This window comes from Oryctolagus cuniculus, chromosome 13 (genome assembly GCF_051225735.1).
Source record: "Oryctolagus cuniculus isolate XC-2025 breed Fujian yellow rabbit chromosome 13, ASM5122573v1, whole genome shotgun sequence".
NCBI classification, from domain to species: domain Eukaryota; kingdom Metazoa; phylum Chordata; class Mammalia; order Lagomorpha; family Leporidae; genus Oryctolagus; species Oryctolagus cuniculus.
The window spans coordinates 71,500,490-71,527,694 of record NC_142879.1 but is presented as its reverse complement, the minus strand read 5'-3'; the positions used below and the strand labels follow the sequence as shown (position 1 = coordinate 71,527,694).

Genomic DNA, 27,205 nt, shown 5'->3' with positions numbered 1-27,205 from the left:
AGATTAAGAAACACAGGAGAGGGGCCAGCATCATGGCGCACCAGGTTAACGCCCTGGCCTGCAAGCCCCAGCATCTCATATGGGTGTGCCGATTCAAGTCCTGGCTACTCCACTTCTGATCCAGCTCTCTGCTATGGCCTTGGAAAGCAGTGGAAGATGGCCCAAATCCTTAGGCCCCTGCATCCATGTGGGAGACCTGGAAGAAGCTCCAAGATCCTAGCTTCAGATCAGATCAGCTCTGGCTGTTGTGGCCATTTGGGGAGTGAACCAGTAGATGGAAGACCTCTCTCTCTGTTTCTACCTCTCTCTGTAACTCTTTCAAACAAATAAAATAAATCTTAAAAAAGAAAACACAGAAGGTAAGACAATATTTTCTTCTAACTGCCTGATAAGTAAAAATGCTATGGGCAGTATTTTATTAGTATTAAACACTCTTAATTAAGGAATTTTCTAATAGAAATATACAGCTAGTTACATCTGTAATAAAATGAAGATGTTATTTTAGGCATCAAAAATATTGGCTGATGTAATCAAGACACTCTTATACAAATGTACCTATTTTCAATAAATAAAAGTCATCACCTCTTCTTCTGGCTCATTTACTTCACTTTCATTTCCAGACTGTTCTTCTGTTTCGGCACCTCCTTCTTCTTCTTCATCATCATCTTCAAGATTTTCTCCTTCTGTCATAGAATCTTTGGAATCCTTGTCATTTACTAGGCCTTGAAATGAGGAGAAATGAAAAAATACATATAAGAAAATAGCCTCATTTATACTTTTTACCAAATGGTATTGCAAGAATCTCTAAAAACTCAGATATAAAATCTAGTCATGCTAATAGAGAACTCATATTTGTCATCGATCTGAATGTCTGCAAATTTAAACTGGCAGAGAAGAAAAGTGACACAGCAGTTTTGTCACCACATAGCTTAACTTTTTCTTTAGTTAGCAGAATCCTCCACACCCACATGTCATTTCTTCTTCGGGACTGTTTGAATGCCAGAGTGGTCTTACCTGATCCAACTATTTCTCATTAGTCTTTCCTAAGCCTTCTCCTATAATCAGGTCAGACTTCTTGTCACAGAGCACAATGCCTTGAGATCTTGATCACAGAAAGTACTTCTCCCAAGAAAATACCCTCCAATATGTACTTTTAAATCCCATCCATCTTTCACACTGGGTTTAAGTTTTACTCCTTGCATAAACTATTATTGGGTACTGCAATCTGTTACCTTTTCTCCTGTGTGCTTCTAAAGCACCTGGAGAATTTATCCTAGCACTTTATTTCGTGATGCTCCATGTAAATTTGTTTTCCTAATGATTTCATTGATATTACATCAGAATATGAGACCCTTGAGGACAAAGAGCTTTTTTTTAATATATTAAAAAACTTAACAGAGGCCATAGATAAATACACAATAGGTGTTTAGTAAATAATTGTTTATTCATAGAATCTTGGAGAATTAGAGCAGGAAAAAACTTCAGTGATATGATGATTTAACTCTCTCATTTTATCAATACCAAAACCCAGTATTTGAATAACCAGGCCAACCAATAAAAATAAAAACTTACTCCAGTGTTTTCAGTCTAAGCAACCGGGAAAAGATGAAGATGACTCAAGTGTCTGGGCCCTGCCACCCACGTGGGAGACCCAGAAGAGACCTCTGGCTCCTGGCTTCAGCCTACTATAGCCCTAGCTGTTGTGGCTATACTCTCCCTTCCCTCTCCCTCTGTGTCTCTACCCCTCTCTAACGGACTTTCAAAATAAATATATACATTTTTTGAAAAATAAAGTACTAGAAGCATCCTTGGGGACCAAAACAAAATACAGCTCTCTTTGAATGTGAGCTGCTTGCTACCTATTTTCCTGCTCTTAACAGAGAAGGTACTAACTGTAATACTCTCTCTTGGACAGCTTTGATTTCTATTTCTCTACTTAGTAAGCATGTTGAACATTTCCAACACAGACTTAAAGTTAGAAGGAGCATGGTCTTTAGATTGTCTTGATCAGTTAACTTAATGTTTATAATTTGGATTTCATCTCATTTATCATGTATAAGTAACATCACCTCTATCATTCTGGCAGACAGGCAGTGCTCAAGAAAAATACTAACTCTTCCCTGTCTCCCCTTATTTAATAATGCAACGCTCAAAACTTACTAGAGTATTCCATTATCAATTTGCTGGTGTTCTTTATGTAAGTGATATTATCCTGGCACGGAAACGATCATTTTAGTTATTTTTTAAACAACGAAATCTATTTTTGAATGCTTTCTCCTAGCATTTTAAAATTTGGGAATATTAAACATTTCTCCAAATACTACCTAAATAATCAGATCTATTTAAACTTTTTAATAATAACTACATAGCTGCTTAATCTGTCTGGAGTTTGATGATTATAAGATATGGTTTTATTTCAATTTCCCCCCAAATGCTTACTGTTTTTCTTCTCTTATTTTTTTAGAGTCTTACTTCAGGGCTAGCGTTATGGCATAGTGGATGAAGCTAACGTCTGTGACACCAGCATCCCATATGGGTGCCAATTGATGTTCCACTTCTGATCCAGTTCCCTGCAAATAAATGGCCTGGGAAAACGGGAAGATAGCCAGTGTTTGGGCTCCTAACACCTGTATGGGACACCTGGATGAATCTCCTGGCTTTGGCTTGGCCCAGCCCTGGCCATTGCTGTCATCTGGAGAGTCAACTATCGCATGGAAGATCTCTCTATTTCTGTTTCTCCATCTATATCTCTGACTTTCAAACAAATAAACACATCTTAAAAAAGCACAGTCCTGTTCATCAGATACTGAATTATTTTATATTTAATCAGAACTACTTCTGGGCCTTCAATTCTATTCTATCAATTTTACTTCTAGTTTGTGAAATACACTCGTTCCCTTTAAAATGCAATTTATTTATATGGATTTTTTCATTTTAATTTCCCTCATTTCTGTTCCTTATAATTATAAGACAATCTAGAACTGTCAACCCAAAATGCCCTTTACCATTTTGGTTTTACTCTTAAGTTCACAGAAAATGTCTTCACCAACAATTCTCTCTCTCCTGAGGAAATCAGAGGTACACACACTCAAAAGTAACACAACAATATTACTTATAACGGTGAAAAACTGGAAATAACCTGAGTCAAACATTAGGATTAAATAATTTTGGCACTTTCATACAAAGAAATGCAATCAATTAAAAAACAAACAAAACAATCTGATTAAGTAGGCTCCATCCAGTTATAAAAACTACACACTGAAAAAGACCAGAAACATATACATCAAAACATTGACACAATTATCCTTCTGTAGTAATCCTGCTGATTTTTGTTTGCATGGTATTTCTCAAAATTACGGCCATGACCAGTTATTACTTTTAATAATAAAATAACTATAAAAGAGACATTTTTAGTGTTTTCTCACTATTAGCACTGAATTTGTGTAAAACTAAAATGAGACAACAAATTTGCAGGTGCTTGAGAACAAAGAACAGGAAAAATACTATATTATGGTTTATCAATAGGAAATTGATTTAATATTTTTTCCCATGAACATCTTGATATTTGGACTCTAAAACCAGTAGGAAAATGGAGAAGACTTGGGAGTCCCTTGATTACAGTTGCTGTTATCTTCAGAATTTCATTCATAAACGATGACGTATTTTCCCCTCTCGATATTTTAAACAAGTACAGCATTCTCAAAAGAAGCCTGAAGATCTTTGATTTAACCCTCTGATCTATAAAGGACAAAGCGGAACTATTCTCTTTACTGCCACCAAACTGTGTGTCACGCTATTATTTATTCATGATCACCACACACAAAGTACCACTCATGAAGATTTTAGGGCAACAAGGCTAAGACTTAGTAACCTCAAAACACACAAATAGTGAAATAAGTAAACTGATAAATACTTTCCTTCAAATGATAAAACCAGAAATTCTAAAAGGAAAGGAAAGTATGTAACTTGGGACTTGATTCAAAGAAGATTCACATGTGTCTATGTATTGAGCAGCAGGGAAAGTTATTATCTGCACAAGCAACAGTAATGCTTCAAACACAACAAAACCCAGCAATCATATTCTCCAAAAGAGGACTTAACTTTGGAAAAAGTAACCCTATTAATATACTGGATAAAACAGGAAAAAATAGTTTGAGAGGCAAAGAAAAAAATCATAAATGTGTTTACTGAGAAAAGCAGTTCTTCAAATACGTAACATAAAAATCCCGTAAACAGACATGATTACACCAGATGCTGTTGGGAAATAAAACACTAGCTCAACAGCTTGAAAACCTGTTACTTTGAAACAACTACAATAAAACATGCTAAAAAAAAGATGAGCAAGCAAATCAGGTTGGTATGGCTAAGTCTTGAGCACATCTCTGATTCCTACAGTCCTTAACTGGAGCTGTGCACAGGCAAATGCTTCTCCCGGACAGAGTTCAGGATACTGAACGTGGAGTTACATAATCCTCTACTAGCACATTTTTCTAGTCCCTAGAAAGAGAAGCAACTCTGCCAGTAAATAAGGTCTGAAATTCTGTAGAAGAGTTCCAAACTTCTAAATAGTATTCCCTTCTACAGTTTCTTGACTGTATTTTCTTAGTATATAACACCTGTTGAGATATAAATAAAAAATACTCAAAAGTAAATTTTACATTAGCAACCAAAAATTCTAAGAGAGGTTGACAGGACTGGTTTTCCATCACTATCATATACTTGCTGTAAGTACTGCATGACTGTTTTTCTCTAATTTGTGATTAAGTAAAGATATCGATTATGCCGTACAGGTCTTACCTAACATGTAACATTCAACACTGAAAAGAGAAAGCAAAAAATTTAAGCTCTGACTAATAACATTATAAATAAATTCTAGATACGATCTGTCAAATATACATTCATTTTTTTCTGTTATTAACTGCTTACCTAGTTTTATTAAGAATTCTCGTTCCAAGTCATGTACCTGCCTGATGGATTCTTCCAGAGAATTACAGAGTTTGATCTTTGGTCTTAGGAGTTCTAGTGTATCACTGATCATATAATCTATATCAATAGGAAATGGATGGTCTTTTGTCCAAACCTCCAAACTTTTCTTCCACCAAACATAACGCTGATAAACAAATGAAAAATAAATTTAGCTATAAATAACAAAAAGCATTTTAAAAGTAATACATTGTTTTGTGATGGTACCCAGTTATAACTGAGCTAAAAGACTGTGCAAGATACCTACCATCTTTAATAATGGTCAACAGCAATAATCCTAATTCCAATTACTTCCCTCTAAAGTCTCTGAGCCACCTGGTAACTTTGAATATCTGTATTGTACCCATCAGGGCTTTTTTTTCCCCTAAGACAAGTTATAAATAAAATACCAAACAATCTTCAGTTATTGTGAAACAAGGCAGAAACTCCAGATCCACACCCAAAACAGGACTTAGATACTAAATTTTTCAAATACAGACTCGAAGTCATGGTTTTGATATATTTTCATTATTTTCCCGTTACGACTTGCTTTGATTCTTTTCATAGATCAAAGGTACATTTTTTGAAATACATTACATCATTAACCTTCAACAAGCATTTCCTGAACATCTACTGTATATATGGCACTGGGAGGTATTTCCCCTCCCTCTTCCTAGTCTAGTTCCTTCTCTTTTTTGTATGTGTTCTGATTCCTAAATTTACATTTACTGGAAGCACAACCCAAGAGTTAACTGGTCTAGGATGAGGTATCCTGATTGCTTTATTCTGCCTCTCCAGTTTGCCCTACGACACTGCTTCTTATATTGTGCACCTTACCTGGGAATTTACTAGACCTCTACCTTAGGCAAACTGAATAAATATCCACATCTTAACCCTCCCAAAGTTATGTGCACGCACACTGAAGCTCAGAAGCTCCAAGCGAAAGTTTCTGCCTGGCTGCATCTGCCAGGTCGCACTCCCTTCTGACTCCCATTTCCTAGGTGTATCTCTACTACATATTTCTATCAACCAATCTGGCAAGATTTTTTGTCAGTCTCGCCCCCTAGATATTTCTGAATAGATCTTTTCTCTCAGCCTGAGAGGCCAGAATGAATCCAAGTGAGGATTCTCTACTGAAATAGATTTGATTTTGGATACTGATAGTTACCGCTGCCACTTTGTAGCAACACCCTGGCTTTTAACAGACATCTCCATCTTAAGACAGTCCTACCAAGAAAGAATGTGACTCAAGTTGTATTATTAAATTTATTTTTGGGGCCGGCGCCGCGGCTCACTAGGCTAATCCTCCGCCTTGTGGCACCGGCTCACCGGGTTCTAGTCCTGGTCGGGGCACCGGATTCTGTCCCGGTTGCCCCTCTTCCAGGCCAGCTCTCTGCTGTGGCCAGGGAAGGCAGTGGAGGATGGCCCAAGTGCTTGGGCCCTGCACCCCATGGGAGACCAGGAGAAGTACCTGGCTCCTGCCATTGGATCAGCGCGGTGTGCCAGCCGTGGCGGCCATTGGAGGGTGAACCAACGGCAAAGGAAGACCTTTCTCTCTGTCTCTCTCTTTCACTGTCTACTCTGCCTGTCAAAAAATAAAAATAAATAAATAAATAAATAAAATAAATTTATTTTTGGGACCAGTGCTGTTGCACAATGGGTTAAGCCACTGTCTGAAGCACCAGCATCCCATAAAGGTGCTGGTTTGAGTCCTGGCCTGCTGCACTTCCAATTCAACTCCTGCCTATAATAGCCTAGGAAAGCAGCAGAAGATGGTCAAGTCCTTGGGATCCTGCCACCCTCATGGTAGACCCAGAAAATGCCCCTAGCTCCTGGCTTCAGCCTGGCCAAGCCCTGGCTGTTGTAGCCATTTAGGGGAGTGAACCAATAGATGGAAGATCTCTGTCTCTTCTTTTCTAACTCTGCCTTTCAAATACATAAATAAATCTTGAAACAAACTAAATAATTATTTTCCTGATCAATGGGTAAATAAAATTACCAATAATTGACTATCCAGAACTTAATGGTACCACAGGTACTTTAATCAGTGGATAGTACGCCTTATTCATACCTAATCAGAACTTAAAACGTTGTATTTCATGGGAAACAGTTATGGGGCTCCAACCAACCAACATATACATTAACTTCTAGAATACAAGCTTTATAAAAATTATAGGATTGTCCAGAATTTATACCAAATTTAACTTATACTGTATTTGTTCAAACATCAACAGTTTATATAATTAGCCAAAATTAATATAAAGTACAACCAAAGCATTTAATAATAAATGAGTAAATATTTCTATGTTACAAATAACATATTTTCCCAAAAGTGAGTATTTTTTTACTAAAAAAAAAGTAAAAACTAAAAATAAAAATTAGATCTTACAGGAGCAAGAATTTTGAATGTAAACCAGAATATAAATGAGGAAGAATATTACCAAATGTTTAAAAATCACAAGTAATTTAATTAATAAATTACTGTATTAAATGGTATAATCCATAAATTAATATACCAAGCTCACAAACCACACAAAAGAAATCCCCAAATTTAATTATATCATAAAAAGTTGCAAACAATTAGAACATTTACATAATAGAACCATCATATTTTTAAAATTTCTAAGGACATTCTTATATGAAGAATAAATATAATTTGGAACACACATACTACAAAGCAACATGACTGTATTTTGTCTCTAATATTTCTATAATACATGCAATGCATTAAGTGATGTCACACTGCTTGTTTCTGCTTATATACCTGAAAATATACAAGGAAGCAATCAAGTTTTCGTTTACTGGAACCTCTGTCAAAGTACTGGCCACAGGTATCCAAAATAGTACAGACGAGTCGAATTCTGAAAAGATGCTCAGGAGGGTCCAGCGAACTTGGAGAACCATCAGGGTTAACACCAAATGAAGTAAAAGAATAGAGAGTCCTGAAAATAACGGCTGATTCCACCATTCGGTAATTATAAAGTTCCCCTAAGAACTTGGCGCTGCTGATACGCCGCTGATTAAATTTAGGCTGATTAACCTAAAGAACAAAAACAAACATAAAAAAGCCGGATTTTTATAAAACAGTGGTATCTGACAATAGATAAATTTGCCTCTGAAATTTAACAATTATCAGTTACTGAAAGAACACTGACTAGAAAGACAACATTGCTTTCATTACACTTTTAACAAGAAGGCTACGTCTGGATATTATTTTTCTTTCTCGAGGGAAGGCCTATCTTTGAAATGTCCTAAATTAAAAAAATCACCACATTAGACAGTAATTTAGTATTAAGCATTATTAAATGAATTGTTTCTCTTCAACAGTGAAAATGTAATTCTAGAGGCTGGTGCTGTGGCACAGAAGGTTAAGTCTCTGCCTTCAGTGTTGGCATCAAGTCCTGGCTGCTCTACTTCCAATCCAGCACCCTGCAAATGCACCTGGGGATGCGACAGAAGACGGCCTGAGTACTTGGGCCCCTGCACCACCATGGGAAAACTGGAAGAAGCTCTGGCTCTCGGCTTTGGCCTGGCCCTGCCCTGGACGTTGTAGTCATTTAGGGAGCCAAACAGTAGATGGGAGATCAATCTCTCTCTCTCTCTCTCTCTGTCTCTCGTTGTAGTCATTTAGGGAGCCAACCAGTAGATGGAAGATCAATCTCTCTCTCTCTCTCTCTCTTTCTCTCCCCAAATCTCTGCCTTTCAAATAAATACATAAATAAATATTTTCCTTTTTTTAAGAAAAAGTAATTCTATTAGCTCCCATAATCTATTATCTCTATAATTTGTGAATTAAAAAACAAAATGTCTGGATTTTACATTAACAGAGAAGTGCTGGCCAGCGCCGCGGCTCAATAGGTTAATCCTCTGCCTGCAGCACTGGCACCCCAGGTTCTAGTCCTGGTCAGGGCACTGGATTTTATCCTGGTTGCTCCTCTTCCTGTCCAGCTCTCTGTTATGGCCCGGGAGTGCAGTGGAGGACAGCCCAAGTGCTTGGGCCCTGCACCAGCAAGGGAGACCAGGAGAAACACCTGGCTCCTGGCTATGGATCAGTGTGGTGCGCTGGCCACAGCGGCCATTGGGGGGTGAACCAACGGAAAAAGGAAGACCTTTCTCTCTTTCTCTCTCACTGTCCACTCTGCCTGTCAAAAAAAAAAAAAAAAAAAAAGAGAGAGAGAGAGAGAGAGAGAGAAGGAAGTGCTTATAGAAAATTCTTACAAAACTATTGTCAACTTTTCCTAATCAATGTATAGATTCCTATTATATCAACAGTGACATGGAAATATAAAAATTTAGTGTAGTCTTCCAAAATAAGCTTAACAAGACTTACCCCAGTATTAGGCCTACAAGAAGTCTAGAACATCTGATATAACAGTGCTTATAATAAATAATAACTAATTCCAAAGGAATACTAGTAAGGGGAGTTTTTCAAATTACTATTTTTCAATGATAGGAATAAAGATTGCTTAAATTCTCCATAAACTCCAACTGGGAGATTTAAAGAAAGTCTTTGTTACCTCCATTCCTAATCGGATATCTTCTAAGACTCCATCCACAACGTGGATCCCAACATCCTCTTGGTAGAGCACCAGTCCTGCCAAGAGGTTGGCTACACAGTGAATACTGTTATATTTCACATTCCAAATGTTTATCATACAACAGATGACATAATCTTTCACTTCTTGGTCCTGCCAGGGCAATTTTCGCATCTGTCTCAAAACCTAAGTGGAGAAAATGTTGTATAAGTTATTCAGAAAAACACATAGCAGTCTGACCAAATAATACACTTTATGATTATACACAAAATTTTTAAAATGAGAAATACTTTTACATTTAAAGACTTGTATCAGTCTTAGAGAGGAGAGAGAATAAGGATATTTTCTAATTCTGGAAGAATGTGTTCTCATTTTTCTAAAATCTTTTCCTAATTCTATCCAATTTATCCCCATTTAGGTTTTCAATCAAGCTAACAGTATAGTCATACTCAAGTCACTGCAAAGAAATATCTAAAGTTACCAAAAGTTATACACTCTTTTTCTCTGTGTAATTTCATATAAATAATCTTGAGCACCTTTTCTGAGAAAAACTGCTTACTGATTTGAGAGGCAGAGAAACAGAGAGAGAGTTTCTATCCACTGGTTCATTCTCCAAATGCCCACACGCCCAGTGCTGGATCAGGGTCAAAGATAGCAGCTTGTAACTCAAACCAGGTCTTCCACATGGTAGCAAGAACTTGATTACATGAGCTATCGCTGCTGCCTCCTAGAGTCTGCACTGGCATGAAGTTACAGCCAGGAGCCAGAGCTGGTATTTGAAATCAGATACTCCAATATGGGATGCCAGTGTCTTAATCTTTAGGTTAAATGCCCACTTCAACAAAGACCTTATTTAAAGAAAACATGAATTTCCAACAAATGACTAAACACAGGTCAACTGGCTAAATGATCACTTATGATGGAGGATATTACTTCAAGACTGATGTTACAGGGCTAGCATTGAGGCACACTGGGGTAAGCCACAGCCTGAGACACTGGCATCCCATATCACAATGCTGGTTCAAGTCCCGGCTGCTCCACTTCTGATCCTGCTCCCAGCTAAACGTGCCTTAGAAAGCAACAGAAGATGGCCCAAGCACTTGGGCTGGCATACCCCTGGCTGGCACAGCCATTTGCGCAGTGAACCAGCAATAGAAGATCCCTTTCTCTGTCGCTGTCTTTCTCTCTCTCTCTCTGCATTTCAAACAAATAAAATAAATGTTTAAAATCATGAAATTTCAGAGATTAGGGGCATCTTGAAGTCCTTTCTAAATTAAGATTCCATGGACTAATGTGAAATATATAAGGGCAAATTCAATACAGAAAATTAGAGATAAAGTAATAGTGTCAAATATGTAGATAGCATCATAACTAAACAAAGACCTATTCTAATTAGAATTAAGAAGCTGGGGCTCCTGTTATGGCACAGCAGGTAAAGCCCCCACCTGCAATGCTGGCATTCCATATGGGCGCCAATTTGCATCCTGGCTGCTCCACTTCCATTCCAGCTTGCTGCTAATGGCCTGGGAAAGCAGTAGAGGATGGCCCAAGTATCTGGGTCCCTGCTACTCACATGGGAGACCCAGATAAATCTCCTAGCTTCAGAAGGGTTGGAGTGTGGGTGGGAAGGAGTGTAGGGTAGGAAGTATCACTATGTTCCTAAATCTGTACACATGAAATACATGAAAGTTGTATAGCTTAAATAAAAACAAAACAAAACCTCTAGGCTTCAGCCTGGCCCAGTTATGGTCGCTGTGGTCATCTAGGGAATAAACCAGCAAAGGAAGATATCCTCATTTCTCTTCTTTAGCTCTTTCAAATACCATCTCTCCTCTTTAACTCTGACTTTCAAATAAATAAATAAATCTTTAAAACAAATCAAAAAAGAAGCTACCAAAAAAAAACCAACAAAAAAAAAAACCACATAGGTACCATGATCAGCACGTGAATCCTTTCTTAGGGTGACTTTTACAGAATCAAACAAACTGGAACTTGGAATCTGTGCCTACCTCTCCTAGAAGTTCTATAAGCTTAGCGCTACAACAAATCTCAAGTGGACTAGTAGATGATTCCATGAAAATTTACCTTCTCGGTGGTAACCTTAGAGAGATCTTTGTACAAAAGTTTCCGAACATATTCCTGGAGAGGAGGGCGTTTCTTTTTCACCGTCTTTTCAGCTGGAGGTGGGTTGCAGTAGTAGTATGCATTCTCCACCATTGTGACGTATCTTGCATCAAGATGCATGGCTTGTTTCTTTCTCATCATTTGCTCCTAAAATTTAAAAAAAATTAAATCAAAATATTTTCATTCCAAGATTTCTTTAAGATTGATTGATTGTACTGAAATGCAGAGTAAGAGGTGGGGGTGGAGAGAAGAGAGGGAAAGATAATCACTAATGATTCTATTTACTTACTCATTTCCCCAAATGCCAGCAATAGCCTGAACTGGCCTCAGCCAAAACCAGGAGCCACAAACTCCATGCAGGCCTCCCATATGGGTGGCAGAAACCCAAGTACTTGGACTCTCATGTGCTGCCTTGCAGGCACATCAGCAGGAAGCTGCATTGGAAGAGGAGGAGCCAGCACTCTAATAATGGGATGTAGGTAACTTATACAATGAGTTAATCCACTAGGCCATCATGCCTGCCACTCAAGGTATCTTTATTCCTAACTTCCATTCTCAGTGATAAGATTTCAGGGTAATGAGTCAGAAAAGGAATAAAATAATAACTAGATACTTCTAAGAGTGTGTGACCACACTAACTGTTATGCTGCTACCCATTTTTAGAACACATTAGTTCAGGGGCCAGTGTTGTGGTATAGCAGGTAAAGCTGCTACCTGCAGTGTGCTAGCATATCATATGGGCACCAGTTCCAGTCCTGGCTGCTTCGCTTCCAATCCTGCCCCCTGCTAAAGGCCCGGGAAGAGTAACAGAGGATGGCCCAAGTGGTTGGACCTCTGCAATCCATGTAGGAGAGAGACCTGAAGGAAGCTCCTGGCTCCTGTCTTCATCCTGGCCCAGCATTTGCTATTGTGGCAGATTGGGGGGTGAGTCAGCAGATGGAAAATCTCCGTCTCTCTCTTTCTGTTAATTCTGCCTTTCAAATAAATAAATAAATCTTTTTTTTTAAAGATTTATTTATTTATTTGAAAGAGTTACACAGAGAGAGGAGAGGCAGGCCTTCCATCTGCTGGTTCATTCCCCAATTGGCCACAACGGCCAGAGCTGTGCCGATCCGAAGCCAGCAGCAGCTTTTTCCAGGTCTCCCATGTGGGTGCAGGGGCCCAAGAACCCGGGCCATCTTCCACTGTGTTCCCAGGCCATAGCAGAGAGCTGAATCAGAAGTGGAGCAGCTGGGTCTTGAACCAGTGCCCATATAGGATGCAGGTGCTTCAGGCCAGGGCGCTAACCCACTGCACCACAGTGCCAGCCCCAAATAAATAAATCTTAAAAAAAAAAGAGAACACATTAGTTCATGACTGCTTGATCTTAGGCCTTATTCAATTCAGAACTTGGCTACAAATGCAAGTACTTATAACTCTGCCAAACTACATGAACTCTAAAGATCCTTAGAGTGAGGTTCAAATGTATGAATCACAAAAATTAAGAAATAAAATAGGTTGAGAGGGTTCCAAGGTGGTAGAGTAGGGAGGGAGCTTACTGCTCTAGCCCAGGAGAAGACAGTAAAGAAAATTTGGAGAAAATGGCAGAGGAAACATTACCAAAATTAGGAACACGATGGACCAACATAGAGGGCATAGGGGCCCACAGCTCGGACTCCAGCAGCCGAGAAACTACACACCAGCACTGGAAAGTGAGAGGAGACCAGACTGCAACCCAAGCCACTGGTGAAAAAGCTGCAGGAAGAGCCTAGAGGGAGCCTGGCTTGGAGCCCCATGAGGGAAAGTGTACCAGCCAAACAAGAGGAGAAAAAAAAAAAGACAGGACAGCCACGTTTCTCTCTCCCTGATCAATTTACAATAGTGTCCTGTAACAAGCCAACGCAGTGGGTGCCACTTTGGACATTCATAACAGTGCGCCAGCTTGTGTCTGTGCCCAGCAACCGGAAGAGTGAAGACTCCTGACTGGTGTGGAGAATTAACAGGGGGCTAGGAGTTTGAGACTGGGTGAGACTTCTGCAACAGGACTGTGAAAAAAACGGAGGGTGTGTGGGAGGAATCAAGGTGTGGCTGAGACTTTGAGCAGTCTCAGTGGGAGACTCCAGAAGCTCAGTGTTTCCTGGTTACCTGGTGAGACACTGCTGGGGAATCTGAACTTACACTGAGGACTCTCAGATCCTTTGTGTGGTCCTAGGGACAGAACCGATGAACATCATACCCACTGGAGCTAGCGCTCAGGCACTGGTCTCCACTGAGGAAAGGAGCTCAGCTGAGCAAATTAAACTTCCCTTCTGGTTTAAAAAAAAAAAAAGGAGAGAATATTTATTAGACAAAACTTGGTGTGTCACCTTAGGCACACCTTTAACCTTGGAGAACTGAACAGAGCTCTCTGGCCACACCCACTACAAGCCTCTACAGATTCACTGAAAGCAGACATTCCACTTATCTACAGAATCACAGTACAAAGTCAAAAGCCACCACTGTTTAAAAAAAAAAAAAAAAAAAGAGGTAGAGAAATCAATGAGTATTTCCACAAATGACAAAAAACAAATGCACCAATTCAAGAAACAATAAGGGAGACAACACGACAACCCCAGAAGAACATGGCACATCAATGCTAGATGGTGAAGATGATGCAATAGAATAAAACAAGAAATGGAATTCAAAAAAATTGATCATAAGATTACACAGAAGTAATAAAAAGCAAATGAAATAAAAAGCAAAATGAAATGACGAATTCAACAGAACAAATAAAAAATGAAGTGGAGAGCCTTCACAACAGAATCAATGAAGCAGAAAAAAGAATATCAGACTTAGAAGACAAAGCACAGGAAAGTATACAGTCAAACCAAAGACAAGAGGAGGAAATTAGAAAACTAAGAAACACTGTTGGGAATCTACAGGATACTATTAAAAAAAAAAAAGCAACATACAGGTTCTAGGAGTTCTTCAAGGCATGGAGAGAGAGAAAGGATTGAAAGGCCACCTTTTAAGTGAAATAATAACAGAAAACTTTCCTGGTTTGGAGAATGAAAAGGGAAATCCAAGTACAAGAAGAACAGAGAACTCCTACTAAGATGTGACCATAATAGATCCTCACCATGACACATTGTAAGCAAACTCACCAAAATAAAATTAAAGAGAAGATTATAAAATGTGCATGGCTGGGCAAAGTCATTACTTATCAATAGTCACCTTGAATGCAAATGGCCTCAGCTCCTCCAGTAAAAGACACAGACAAGCTAAACAGATTAAAAAAACAAAACCCATCTATTTGCTGCCTACAAGAAACACATCTCATCAACAAAGATGCACAGACTCAAAGTGAAAGGATAAAGATATTCCATGCCAACAGAAACCAAAAAAGAGCTCATATAGCCATAATATCAGACATAATAGATTTTAACAAAAAAAAAACTGTTAAAAGAGAAAAAAAAAGGGCACTATATAATGATTAATAGCTCAATTCAACAGGAAGATTTAACTATTATAAATGTACATGCACATAATTACAGGGCACCTGGCTATTTAAAAGAAACATTAAGGAATTTAAAGACTTAGACTACAATAGCATAGTATTGGGGGACTTCAATACTCCACTTCAGTCTGTCAGCAATGGACAGATCATCCAGAAAGAATATCAACAAGGAAACAGCAGATTTAATCGACACTAGAAACCAAATGGACCTAACAGATATCTACAGAACGTTTCATCCTAGAGTTGTAGAATATACATTCTTCTTAGCAGTATATGGAACTTTCTCTAGGATTGATCACATACTAGGCCACAAACCAAGTCTCAGTAAATTCAAAAACATCAAAATCGTACCATGCATCTTCTCGGACGACAAGAGAACGAAGTTGGAACTCAGCAACTTAAGAATCTCTAGAGCATATGCAAAAACATGGAGACTCAACAACATGCTCCTGAATGAACAGTGGGTCATAGAAGAAATCAAAGAGAAATCAAAAAACTTCTGGAAACAAAAGAAGTAGCTCACTAGGCTAATCCTCCGCCTGTAGTGCCGGCACCCCAGGTTCTAGTCCTGGTCGGGGCACTGGATTCTATCCCGGTTGCTCCTCTTCCAGTCCAGCTCTCTGCTATGGCCTGGGAGTGCAGTGGAGGATGGCCCAGGTCCATGGGCCCTGCACCCACATGGGAGACCAGGAGGAAGCACCTGGCTCCTGGCTTTGGATTGGCGCAGCGCGCCGGCCACAGTGGCCACTTCGGGGGTGAACCAATGGAAAAAGCAAGACCTTTCTAACTCTGCCTGTCAAAAAAAAAAAGACAACAACACATCAAAACTTATAGGATATACAGCAAAAGCAGTGTTAAGAGAGCAAAGTTTATAGCAATAGATGCCTACATCAAGAAATTGGAAAAGCACCAAATAAATAAGCTATCAATGCATCTCAAGGATCTAGAAAAACAGAAAACCAAACCCGACTAGTAGGAGAAAAGAAATAATTAAAATTAGGGAAGAAGTCAATAAAATTGAATTAAAAAATACAAGAGATCAGCAAAATGAAGAACTGGTTTTTTGAAAAAATAAACGAAATTGACACACCATGGGTCCAATTAACAAAAAAAGGAGAGAGAAGACCCAAATCAATAAAATTAAAGATGAAAAAGGAAATGTAACAACAGACATCACAGAAATAAAAAGAATCATCAGAAATTACTAAAACAAACACATCTACTTGATCTACAAAATCTTGTTGATTTTGTATGCCAACAAACTGTGAAACCTAGAAGAAATGGATAGATTCCTGGACACATGCAACCTACCTAAATTGAACCATGAAGACATAGAAAACCTAAACAGACCCATAACTGAGACAGAAATTGAAACAGTAATAAAGGCCCTCCCAACAAAGAAAAGCCCAGGACCGGATGGCTTCACTACTGAATTCTACCAGACATTTAAAGAAGAACTAACTCCAATTCTTCTCAAGTTATTCAAAACAACTGAAAAGTAGGGAATCCTCTCAGATTCTTTCTACGAAGCCAGCAACACCTTAACTCCTAAACCTGAAAAAGATGCAACAGAAAAACAGAATTACAGACCTATTTCTCTGATGAACATAGACATAAAAACCCTCAACAAAATTCCAGCAAATAGAATCCAAAAACATATCATAAAGATCATCCACCCAGACCAAGTGAGATTTATCCCTGTTAGGCAGGGATGGTTCAACAATTCCAAATCAATCAATGTCATACACCACATTAACAAGTGTTGAACAAAACTTATATGATTATCTAAATACATGCAGAGAACGCATTTAATAAAATACAACACCCTTTCATGATGAAAACTCTAAGCAAATTGGGTATAGAAGGTTCCTCAACACAACAAGGCAATTTATGACAAACCCACGGCCAGCATCATATTGAATGCAGAAAAGTTGGAAGCATTTCCAGACAGGGATGCCGACTCTCACCATTGCTATTCAATATAGTACTGGAAGCTAAGCCAGAGCCATTAGGCAAAAAAAGAAATCAAAGGGATACAAATTGGTAACGAAGAAGCCAAACTATCCCTCTTTGTAGACCACATGATTCTTTATATAGGGGATCCAAAAAACTCCATAAAGAGACTATTGGGGGGCCAGTGGTGTGGTGTAGCAAATAAAGCGGCCGCCTTCAGTGCCAGCATCTCATATGGGTGCCAGTTTGAGTCCCAGCTGCTACACTTACAATCCAGCTCTCTGCTATGCCCTGCAAAAGCAGTAGAAGGTGGCCCAAGTCCTTGGGCCCCTGCACCTGCATGGGAATCCTGGAAGACGGTCCTGGCTCCTGGCTTCAGACTGGCAGAGCTCCAGCAGTTGCAGCCATGTGGGGAGTGTCGCTCCCCCTCTTTGTGGAGGAACGACACTAAACCCTGCCTAGGTTTCCTATCCGAGTCACGGCACCATTATGTCGCTCCCCCTCTTCATGGAGGAACGACACTAAACCCTGCCTAGGCTTCACATCCGAGTCACGGCACCATTATGTCGCTCCCCCTCTTCGTGGAGGAACGACATAGGACCCTGCGCTGTTCTTTTGTCTGCTCGGCCCTCCCTGGGTTTGCTGCTGGTTCTTCCCGGGTTGGCTACCGTCCCTTCCACCTCCGTGGAAGGGCGGTTCCCCCTGCCACTTTCCCCACTTCCGCGGGGGAGCGGCACACCGCCGGCCGGCTCTCTCGGGGGCTGCTCAGGTGTTCCTTCAGATAGATGTTCCTGGTGCATGTTGTCTCTCTCCTCCTTTATAGTCCTCTTCCACCAATTCCAACTCTGCTACCCATACGCCGAGTACGCTGCTCTCCTCCAATCAGGAGCAGGTCCTACAGTTTATTGGTTGAACTGGAGGCAGCTGTGTAGAAGCTGTTTCCTCCTCTCCCAGCGCCATATTGTGGGAGAGCAGATGCATAGAATAAGTCTTAATTCGAGTAACAGTCTAGTCTGAGTTGCTCCCCACAGGGAGTGAACCATCAGATGGAAGACCTCTCTCTCTGCCTCTCTGTAACTCTGCCTTCAAATAAATAAATGAATCTTTCTAAAAAAAAAAAAGAGAGAGAGAGACAGACAGACAGACTAATGGAGCTCATAGAACAGTCTGGTAAAGTAGCAGGATAGAAAATCAAAACACAAAAATCAACAGCCTTTGTATACACAGAAAGTGCCAAGGCCTTAATATACTTCAGATGAAACTCACCATCTGTTTCCTCCCTTACATTCCTTTATCTGGGACTGGCAGCATCATCCACTCAGGTGTCCAGCTCAGAATCTTGGGCCTTAGTGGAGGGCACTTTCTTCTTCACCTTTTATGTCATCACCAAGTCTTACCAATTACACTTTCTAAAAACCTTCATACAGCTAGTTCTTATTATCTGTCCCTCCAACATTACACCAATCTAGTTATTCTATTTCTTCACTGTTAGCTCCGTAGGTTTATAAAACAGCCTTTTGACTGTTTCTACTTCTAGTCTCAGCTGCCTCGCAGTTATCTCCTCCATACTCAACTTGCTAAAAATACTAATCCAATCCTATCTACTTCACCTGCTTAAAATCCTTCAATAACTATTTTCTACAATCAAGAAAAACTCAGGCTGTTGAACATACCACTCATAATCTAGTTTGTGCCTACCTCTCTGGTCTTACCAGCAGCTGCTTTGTTCAATTGGTTTCTTTGCCTTGAAGACTCAGCTTAAGGCTCTAAAATAAGTATCACCTTTTCTAGGAAATCTTTCCTGATATCCCAAGAGTAGATTAAGTACCTTTTATAACTATGCCCGTAACGTGCTCTGCTTATTCACATTATCTTCTTGCACTAAGCATAGTTAGTACAATTAACTGTATGTACTTGCTTGGTTTCCTTATTAGACTGTCAACTACAGGAGGGCAGGGACCAACTCTTTCACCCAGAGCTCAGAGTCTGCACTCAATAAATACTATGTGGCCATTAAGGAAGATCTTTCTTGGGACTGATAATGTCGTGTGGTGGGTAAAGTTGCTGCCTGCAGTGCGGGCATCCCATATGGGTGCCAGTTGGAGTACCAGCTGCTCCACTTCCAATCCAACTCTCTGCTATTGCCTGAGAAAGCAGCAGAAGATGGTCCAAGTCCTTGGGCCCCTGCACCTTCATGGTAGACTCAGAAGAAGCTTCTGGTTCCGGCTTTCAGATCGGCTCAGCTCTGGCAATTGAGGCCATTTGCGGAGTGAACTAGCGCATGGAAGACTTCTTTCCCTCTCTCTCTCACTCTCTCTGCCTCTGCCTCTCTGCCTTTCAAATTAAAAAAAAAAAAAAAATTCTTTTTATAAAAGGAAGCTCTTTCTTGATCATTCACTTGGGATTAGGTGCTCCCTCTAGGAGCCCACAATATCTGTGGCAGACGTCTATCAAAGCACTTAGGACGCTGCGCTGGAATTACTTATTTTGTTCGTGTTCACCAGGTGTGGATTGCTTTGAGGACTGCAACTGCATTTCATTCTTTGAACCATACCACCCCTTCTACCCAGCTGTAAAATCCAAGATTAAATCCAGAAACAAACAAGGCTCCTATCCAGAAAAATCAAGAAAATCAATGATAATAGCAAGCTGTTTTTGCTATAAGGATTTTTACCCCTTATAGATCCATTAAGCCAAGAAAACTGGCCAGATAAAAAGGAATTTGATTTTCAGCAATGCTATGTTCATCACACCACAATGACTGATAAATGTTTTTCCTAGGAAAAATGCCAAGGATTCAATGTTATAAACAAAACAGAGGCATTAAAAGTAAGTTAAATTTTGTTGGCTTCTCTATTATACATTTATGCAATATCTCATTTAACTGTACCATTCTCAGTTGAACAGGAAAAATAGGTTAGTTCATCTGTTATAGTAAGATCTGAACTTAGAGTGACTACTTGTATGATTAATGTGATGTAAGACTTAAGAGAATTTGGGAATCAACTCAATTCAACGGCCATCATGCTGACATGCTACAAATATATCACAGAAATAAATTCACATGTTTTTCATTTTAAATGGCAACAGTTGAGAGTACTTAGGTTCATAACTAGATTTTAAAATAATACAAGATATTTAGAAAATAATGACATAATCTTTGTATGACAACACTGACACAATGGCAGTCTATGCCCATGGATTCCTAAACCAGAGGTCTCTTAAACACCAACACTCCTCCTTGGGGCCAGCACTATGGCACAGTGGGTTAACACCCTGGCCTGAAGCGCCAGCATCCCATATGGGCACCAGTTCAAGACCCAGCTGCTCCACTTCCGAACGAGCTCTCTGCTGTGGCCTGGGAAAGCAGTAGAAGATGGCCCAAGTCCTTAGGCCCTGGCACCCGCGTGGGAGACCCAGAAGAAGCTCCAGGCTCCTGGCTTTGGATCGGCACAGCTCCAGCCATTGCTGCCAACTGGGGAGTGAACCATCAGATAGAAGACCTCTCTCCTCTCTCTCTGCCTCTCCTCTGTGTAACTCAGATTTTCAAATAAATAAATAAATCTTAAAAAAAAAAAAAGAAAAACAAAGAAACACCAACACACCTCCTCTAACACACATACAATCTCTTTCCCCCTCAAGGGTTACAAACAAATGTTTAGAAACCATCAAGTAAATATATTAACTGCTCAATAAAAACAGCTATTTCGATAGTCTAAGCAGTTCAGAAAATATCTTTTCTCCCAAAATTAATTTGAAAGCTTATATTTTATAATTTTTAATTTAAAAATTTAAATGTATATTTTAAGCTTACATTTCATATTAATGATGGCTTACAATGGTACCAAAAACATAAGGATGGCTCAAACATAGTATATTCAGAGTACTTTGGGGTCAGTGCTTTGGTGTAGGTTAAGCTGCTGCCTATAGCATGGCATCCAAAATGGGCACTGATTCAAGTCCCAGCTGCTCCACTTCTGACCCAACTCCCTGCTAATGCACTTGGGAAGGCAGCAGAAGATGGCTCAAGTGCTGGGTCCCCTGTTCCCATACGGAAGATGTGGATGAAGTGCCTGGCTCCTGGCTTTGGCCTGGCACGGCTCTGGCCATTGCAGCCATTTGGGAAATGAGCCAGTGGATAGAAGATCTCTCTCTTTCTGCTTCTGCCTCTCCCTCTCTCTAACTTTGCCTTTCAAATAAATAATAAATCTTAAAAAAAAAAAAAGTACTTGCCCATTATCAAAAGTTTCATGGGTTGAACTTATTCCTCTTTAATGGTACTGTGAACTCACTGGCAGCAAAGTGAGAAAAATTACTTAGCTGTTCAGGGACAGCAGGTCTTAAGTATCTGATGTTCTAGTTTAGGCATAAATACTCCTAATGCAGAGCAAGATAACCTGCACTGGGGCAATGTTTTTAATGTCTCAAGTAAATCATATCCCCAGCTTGTACCAGGATCCTCAAGCTCTTACCAAAAGTACACTGGTCCTCAGGTGTGATTCTGGAGATCTGAACAGAAATCGCCCACATGTTTCCAGAAGGGTGCATGCCATTTCAATATGGTGATGAGAAAAATCTGACAGAAGCATCTAGAATAATAAGAATGATGAAAAACAACAAACACTTCAATGCTAACAGAAAATAGTCTACTTTAAACATAACTTAGTGAAAGTAGCCTTCTTCTGACTAGTATTTACAAAGTACAAGTTATTGTCTTCATCTATTTAATATTCTTTTTTACTTCCTCTTTCTTTCAAATTGAACAAATATTTAGGGGTTGGTGATGCATCCCATATGGGTGTCAGTTCAAGTCCTGGATGCTCTGCTTCCAATGCAGCTCCCCATTAATGTGCCTGAGAGAGCAGCGTAGAACAGCCTAAGTGCTTGGGCCCTTGCATCCACGTGGGATACCCTGAAGAGGCTCCTGGCTCCCAGCTTTGGACTGGCCCAATCCCAGTTGGTGTGGCCATATGGGGAGTGAATCAGCAGATGAAGACCTCTCTGTCTCTATCTGTAACTGTATCCCAAATAAAAAAAATGAATCTTTAAAAAAAATTATTTCATTTTATTCACCACTTAAAACTAAAATTTTAAATTATTCTACTAAAAGCAATCAAATAATTCAACACTAACCTTTAAACAATGTAGTGTGTCATTTTTCGTGAACATCTTAAACTTGGTTAACTCTCCAATAAAACGAACAGTTTTGTTCTTGGTTTCAATATTGATCTGGTCCTTTTTACGTACCTATAAGTTAAGAGAAAAAATATATAGCTTAGATAATCAACATTTTTAAATCTCTGTGATAAGAAATGTCATTCTATTTGAGTTCATTCCAAATACAATAAACCAGATATAATTTCTAGCTTTATTTTAAGTTGAAGAATATTTTGCTCTGTTTAATACCGGTGCTAGGAAAGCCTGGTTTAAAAAAACAAAAATGCCTAAAGCTCACTTATATAAAAATGTTACTAAGGTTTATATAATATAAGGTTCATATAATAATTATGAATTATAATGAAAGTCATTATAAATTCACTACAGTGAACCATTCAGCATAATTATTGTTCTTTTTTATTACCAATCATGCTCCAATGTCAATTCAAAAGCTCTGTAAATGTAAGTGCTCTACTTAGGGCACACATCTCATAGCAACAGACAACAAATGCTACAAAATATCCTAACATTGTACATTGTAAATAGAAACATCAAGATAAAAATAATTAAACTCAGAATTGCATTTTCATTAGAAAACCAGACTTATAGACTAAAAATCTTTTATTTGAATAAGTCATTAAATAAGATTGTCTTTCTTTATTCTGATGCTCTTTCCATAATAGTATCCTTTTTCACTTCTTCCACATAATAACATTCTGAGACAGATCAGCAGCAGTGATTATTCTGATTAAATAGTTAAACACAACAAAAAATTACAAGGAGGTCAAATGACTTGATCAAGCAAAGATCAATACTAAGATCCCAATCTCCTGTCAATTGAGAATTCTACCACACATATGTGCAGGGATTTGAAATACAGCTTAATCTCACCTGCAGCTGCACACTTGACAACAATCATTTATATAAAAATTAAACTTTCAAATACCTGGACAGCTAATACTTCAATGGAATTTGTCACCAGAATTTTTAAGTATCTACTTTCTTTAGCAATCAAAGGTAGGTGTTTATACACTTTTCAGATATTTAGAAATAATTTTAAAACCATGTTTACTAAAACCTCACTATAACTGAATGTAATATAAAGCTCACTATAACTGAATGTAATATAAAGAATCAATAAAACGAACAAAAATAAAGTCACATAAGTTCAACTTCCACACAGAACTTTTTTTTAACACTTATTCATACAAGACAGCTTGAGATTACAGACTAACAGAAAATATAATTAGAATCTCATTTTTAATATTAAACAAGGTAACATTAAATAAATAAGTTTTAAGGCTTATAACTGAAGAAAGAGCACAGCCTTTATAAAGACCAATTCACAGGCCTGGCACTGAGGCCCAGTGGATTAAGCTACAGCCTGCGATGCTAGCATCCGGTACGGCCAACAGTTCCTGTCCTGGTTGCTCCATTTCTGATCCAGCTATTTTCTAATGTGCTTCGGAAAGCCACAGAAGATGGCCCAAGTGCTTGGGCCGCTGCCACCCACATGGGTGATCTAGATGGAGTTTCAGGCTCTAGGTTTTGACCTGGCCCAGGTATGGCAGTTGCGGCTCTTTGGGGAGTAAACCAGCAGATGGAAGATCTCTAACTCTGCCTTACATACAAACAAATGGGGAAAAAAAAAAAAAAAAAAAAAAAAAAAAGCAAAGCTTTTCAAATCAATCAAAAAAAATGTATTCCAATCCTTTATTCAGCACTTTCCACTCTTCATTTCTTGACACTGCTGCAAAAACTAACTGCAGATGAATTAACAATGTAAATTTTTCTATATAATTTTAGTTCAGTAATGTATCTTCTAAATATAGGGCCCATGTTGTGGCAGAGCAGGTTAGGCCACCACTGGCAAGGGCAGCATCCCACACAGCAGAGTGTCGGTTTAAGTCCTGGCTCATCTGCACCCTCTCCTGCTCTTTGCTAATCAACTTTGGGAAAGCAGCAAATGATGCCTGCGCCCTGACCTCCACACAGGGAGCCATGTGGGGAGTGAAAAGGTAGACGAGACTAGTACATACACTCTCAAGTAAATATATTTTTAATTGAAAAACTACTAATTTTTAAATATGTTTAAATAAAACTGTCCCCCCAATTATTAAATAAGTAGGCTCTATTAAAAATTTCAATAGACAACTAGAAAGGGAAAATATTCCTCATAGTTCCACTATCCAATGATAGCCAGAGTTAACATATTTACATGTAATTCTTTTCCAATCTCTACTTTCTGAATGTTTCCATGTAACTATAAATTTGTTATATTTATGTCTTACTTTAAAAAAAAGCACTTTATGATATAAAAGTTTTTATCACTTTAAATAGTTCTGCATCATTTCAGCACTGCAATCATAACTATTTTACTGATCTGTTGAGTTTTTACACGTCAGTTTTATTCTCTTACAGTTCACGTGGCACACAAAGCCTTTTTTTTTTTTTTGGTATGTAGGATTACTGACTTAGATAATCAAAGTTGTCCAATGTATGAATGCCTCTGAAGATCTTGAAACATTTTACCAAATTCCTTCTGCAAATTCCTTTCTGAATGAAGTATATGAAAATGTCGGTTTCTCATTTCTATTACCTTTACTAATCTGTCGGTTGAGTTAGCAAATCTACTGCTTTAACTAGAATTTCTTTGACTACCAGTGAGATTTCTCATAGTATGTTAACCAACTTTACTTCTCAGATGAGTTCTTAAGCAGGGAGCTAAAGAAATATATTGGATCTGGCAGAAAACAGAGACAGGGAAACTTGATGAAAAACCTAGTATCACAATTGAAGTTATGGAAAATAAAAGACACTGGCAGTAGGTATGAAAAGAAGATGTTAGATTTGGGATGTTTTAGCTTGAAAATGCTTTAGAAAGTAGCATCCAAAAGAATTTAATGAATTCTTGGCTCCTGAAAACAGAGATCTCTTATTAATAGACTAAAATGTAAGTTCAAGGAAGGATGGGTTACAGAAATAGATATGAAGTTTAAAAAAAAGGCATTTTAAAGAAGGAAATAACAAGTTTGGTTCATGGGCATGTTTAGTTAGAATCAAAAGAAAATTTTCTAAGTACGGAGAGAGATACTCTGGCATAAGATAGACTTGGGGAAATGCATGTTAACTGAAGGTCAGGTAATATGTAGTCTGTCAAAAAGTAGGGTGAAAAAAGAAAGACTAGGAAACCCCTACATATAAACTCTGAGAGAAGAAAAGGAAAAGGAGACTGAGAACAGCAATCATAAGAACAAGGAGAGACTGATAGTACAGAAGGTCTAACTACTACAAAATGGTATTTATGTTCAAGTACTATGTAAAGCACTCTGCATGTATTATCTTATTTAATTCTTAAAAACAATTTTATTTAAAAAAGACAGAGGGAGCAGGCATTTAGCCTAGCAGTTAAGACACCCACATCCCTTATCAGAGCACTGGATTCAACACCCAGCTCTGGATCCTGACTATCTGGGAGGGAGCGCTAAGTAGTTGGGTTCCTACCACCCACATGGGAGATCCGGATTGAGTACCTGGCTCCTAGCTGCAGCTTTGGCCTAATCCAGGCTGTTGTGGGCATTTGGGGAGTAAACTATCAGATGGGAGCTGTGTCTTTTTGCCTCTCAAATAAATAAAAACTAAAAGATGCAATTATCACCCCCATTTAACAGAGAATAAGGAAACTGAGGTTTACAGCACTTGATTAACTTGGCCAAAGTTAACAACATTAACACAGTGGTGAAGCCAGAATAACTTTCCTAAAAAAGTAGGCAAGTCTAAGAGTTTAGAATCTGCAGGGTCATCAACTGACAGAACTGGGAAAATACTGATGGTCCCTTGCTAGGGTGCTGTTATGATGGTGAATCAAAAGGTAAATGTCAGTAGAGAAGAGAGAGACAAGTATAATTTAAAAAGGCAATTAACAGGGGCCAGTGCTGTGGCATAGCAGGTAAAGCCGCCGCCTGCATCCCAAATGGGCGCTGGTTTGAGACCTGGCTGCTCCACTTCCAATCCAGCTCTCTGCTATGACCTGGGAAAGCAGCAGAAGATGGCCCAGGTCCTGCACTCACGTGGGAGACCTGGAAGAAGCTCCTGGTTCCTGGCTTCAGATCTGCACAGCTCCAGCCGTTGCTGCCAACTGGGGAGTGAACCAGTGGATGGAAGACCTCGCTCTCTTTCTCTCTGTGTAATTCTAACTTTCAAATAAATAAATAGACTTAAAAAAAAAAAAAGTCAAAAAGGAAATCAGAGAGAATGGCTGTGTGCTGTGTGTGTGTGTGTGTACATGCACTTCTGTGAAGGAGGTATTGAAAGTTTTGTTGTTGCTGCTTTTATTTTACTTTCATTTGAAGATGAGAAAGTGTTGAGCATATTTATGGACTGATAGAAAATCCTGGGGAAAGTATGCAGATATGGGTGTGGGGAAAGACAAAGCACAGCGGAAGCAGCGCGTGATCAATTACCTCAAGTACCCTTCTCTCCCGAGAGTAGTTCACAAAGTATGCTCCTACAATTCTGATATTCTTCCGAGGTAACAAAGCACCGTAGCAATAAAAAAATGTCTATTTCCTAACTCCAACCTCAACTTCCAAAGGGGTGAAGATGACATAAAAAATTTTCTTAATTTTAAGTTTTACACCGAAAGTGCATATTATGCTTGGTCCAGTAATTAGTATTTTAATTTGGAGTCTGAAGGGTATATGCATATAATTCAAACTATAATTCATACTGCCCACCAGTAGAACTGTTTGATGGGATTAAATACATCGATGTCATGTATTCTCATGTATCTGTCCCAGAAGTAGCTGCATTTATCAAAGTGTGTTCTTTAGGAATTTACATACTCATGTCCCGCCAGGAGATTCAGAGAGCATATTAACTTAACAAAGCTTGGAGAATTCTCATAATAAACCAAAACAAAACCATATAATCTTATTGAATTCAGTGTTTCCAAACTTTTCTATTAAGCATATAAACTTCTTCTTGTATTATATTAACT

General features: G+C 38.9%; 1 protein-coding gene across 4 annotated transcripts in view; it reads right to left on the bottom strand.

Moving 5' to 3' along the window:
- The window catches only part of UPF2 (UPF2 regulator of nonsense mediated mRNA decay), a 133,350-nt gene that overhangs the window by 31,457 nt on the left and 74,688 nt on the right, over positions 1–27,205 (bottom strand). For all 4 annotated transcript variants that reach the window (XM_008268086.5, XM_008268084.5, XM_089311761.1 and 1 more), the window contains exons 10-16: positions 22,183–22,296; positions 21,522–21,638; positions 11,583–11,768; positions 9,480–9,683; positions 7,727–8,002; positions 4,927–5,110; positions 583–722 (exon numbers count right to left, since the gene is read on the bottom strand). In XM_008268086.5, coding sequence (XP_008266308.1) covers positions 583–722; positions 4,927–5,110; positions 7,727–8,002; positions 9,480–9,683; positions 11,583–11,768; positions 21,522–21,638; positions 22,183–22,296 — 1,221 coding nt within the window. The remainder of the gene's footprint in view (positions 1–582; positions 723–4,926; positions 5,111–7,726; positions 8,003–9,479; positions 9,684–11,582; positions 11,769–21,521; positions 21,639–22,182; positions 22,297–27,205) is intronic.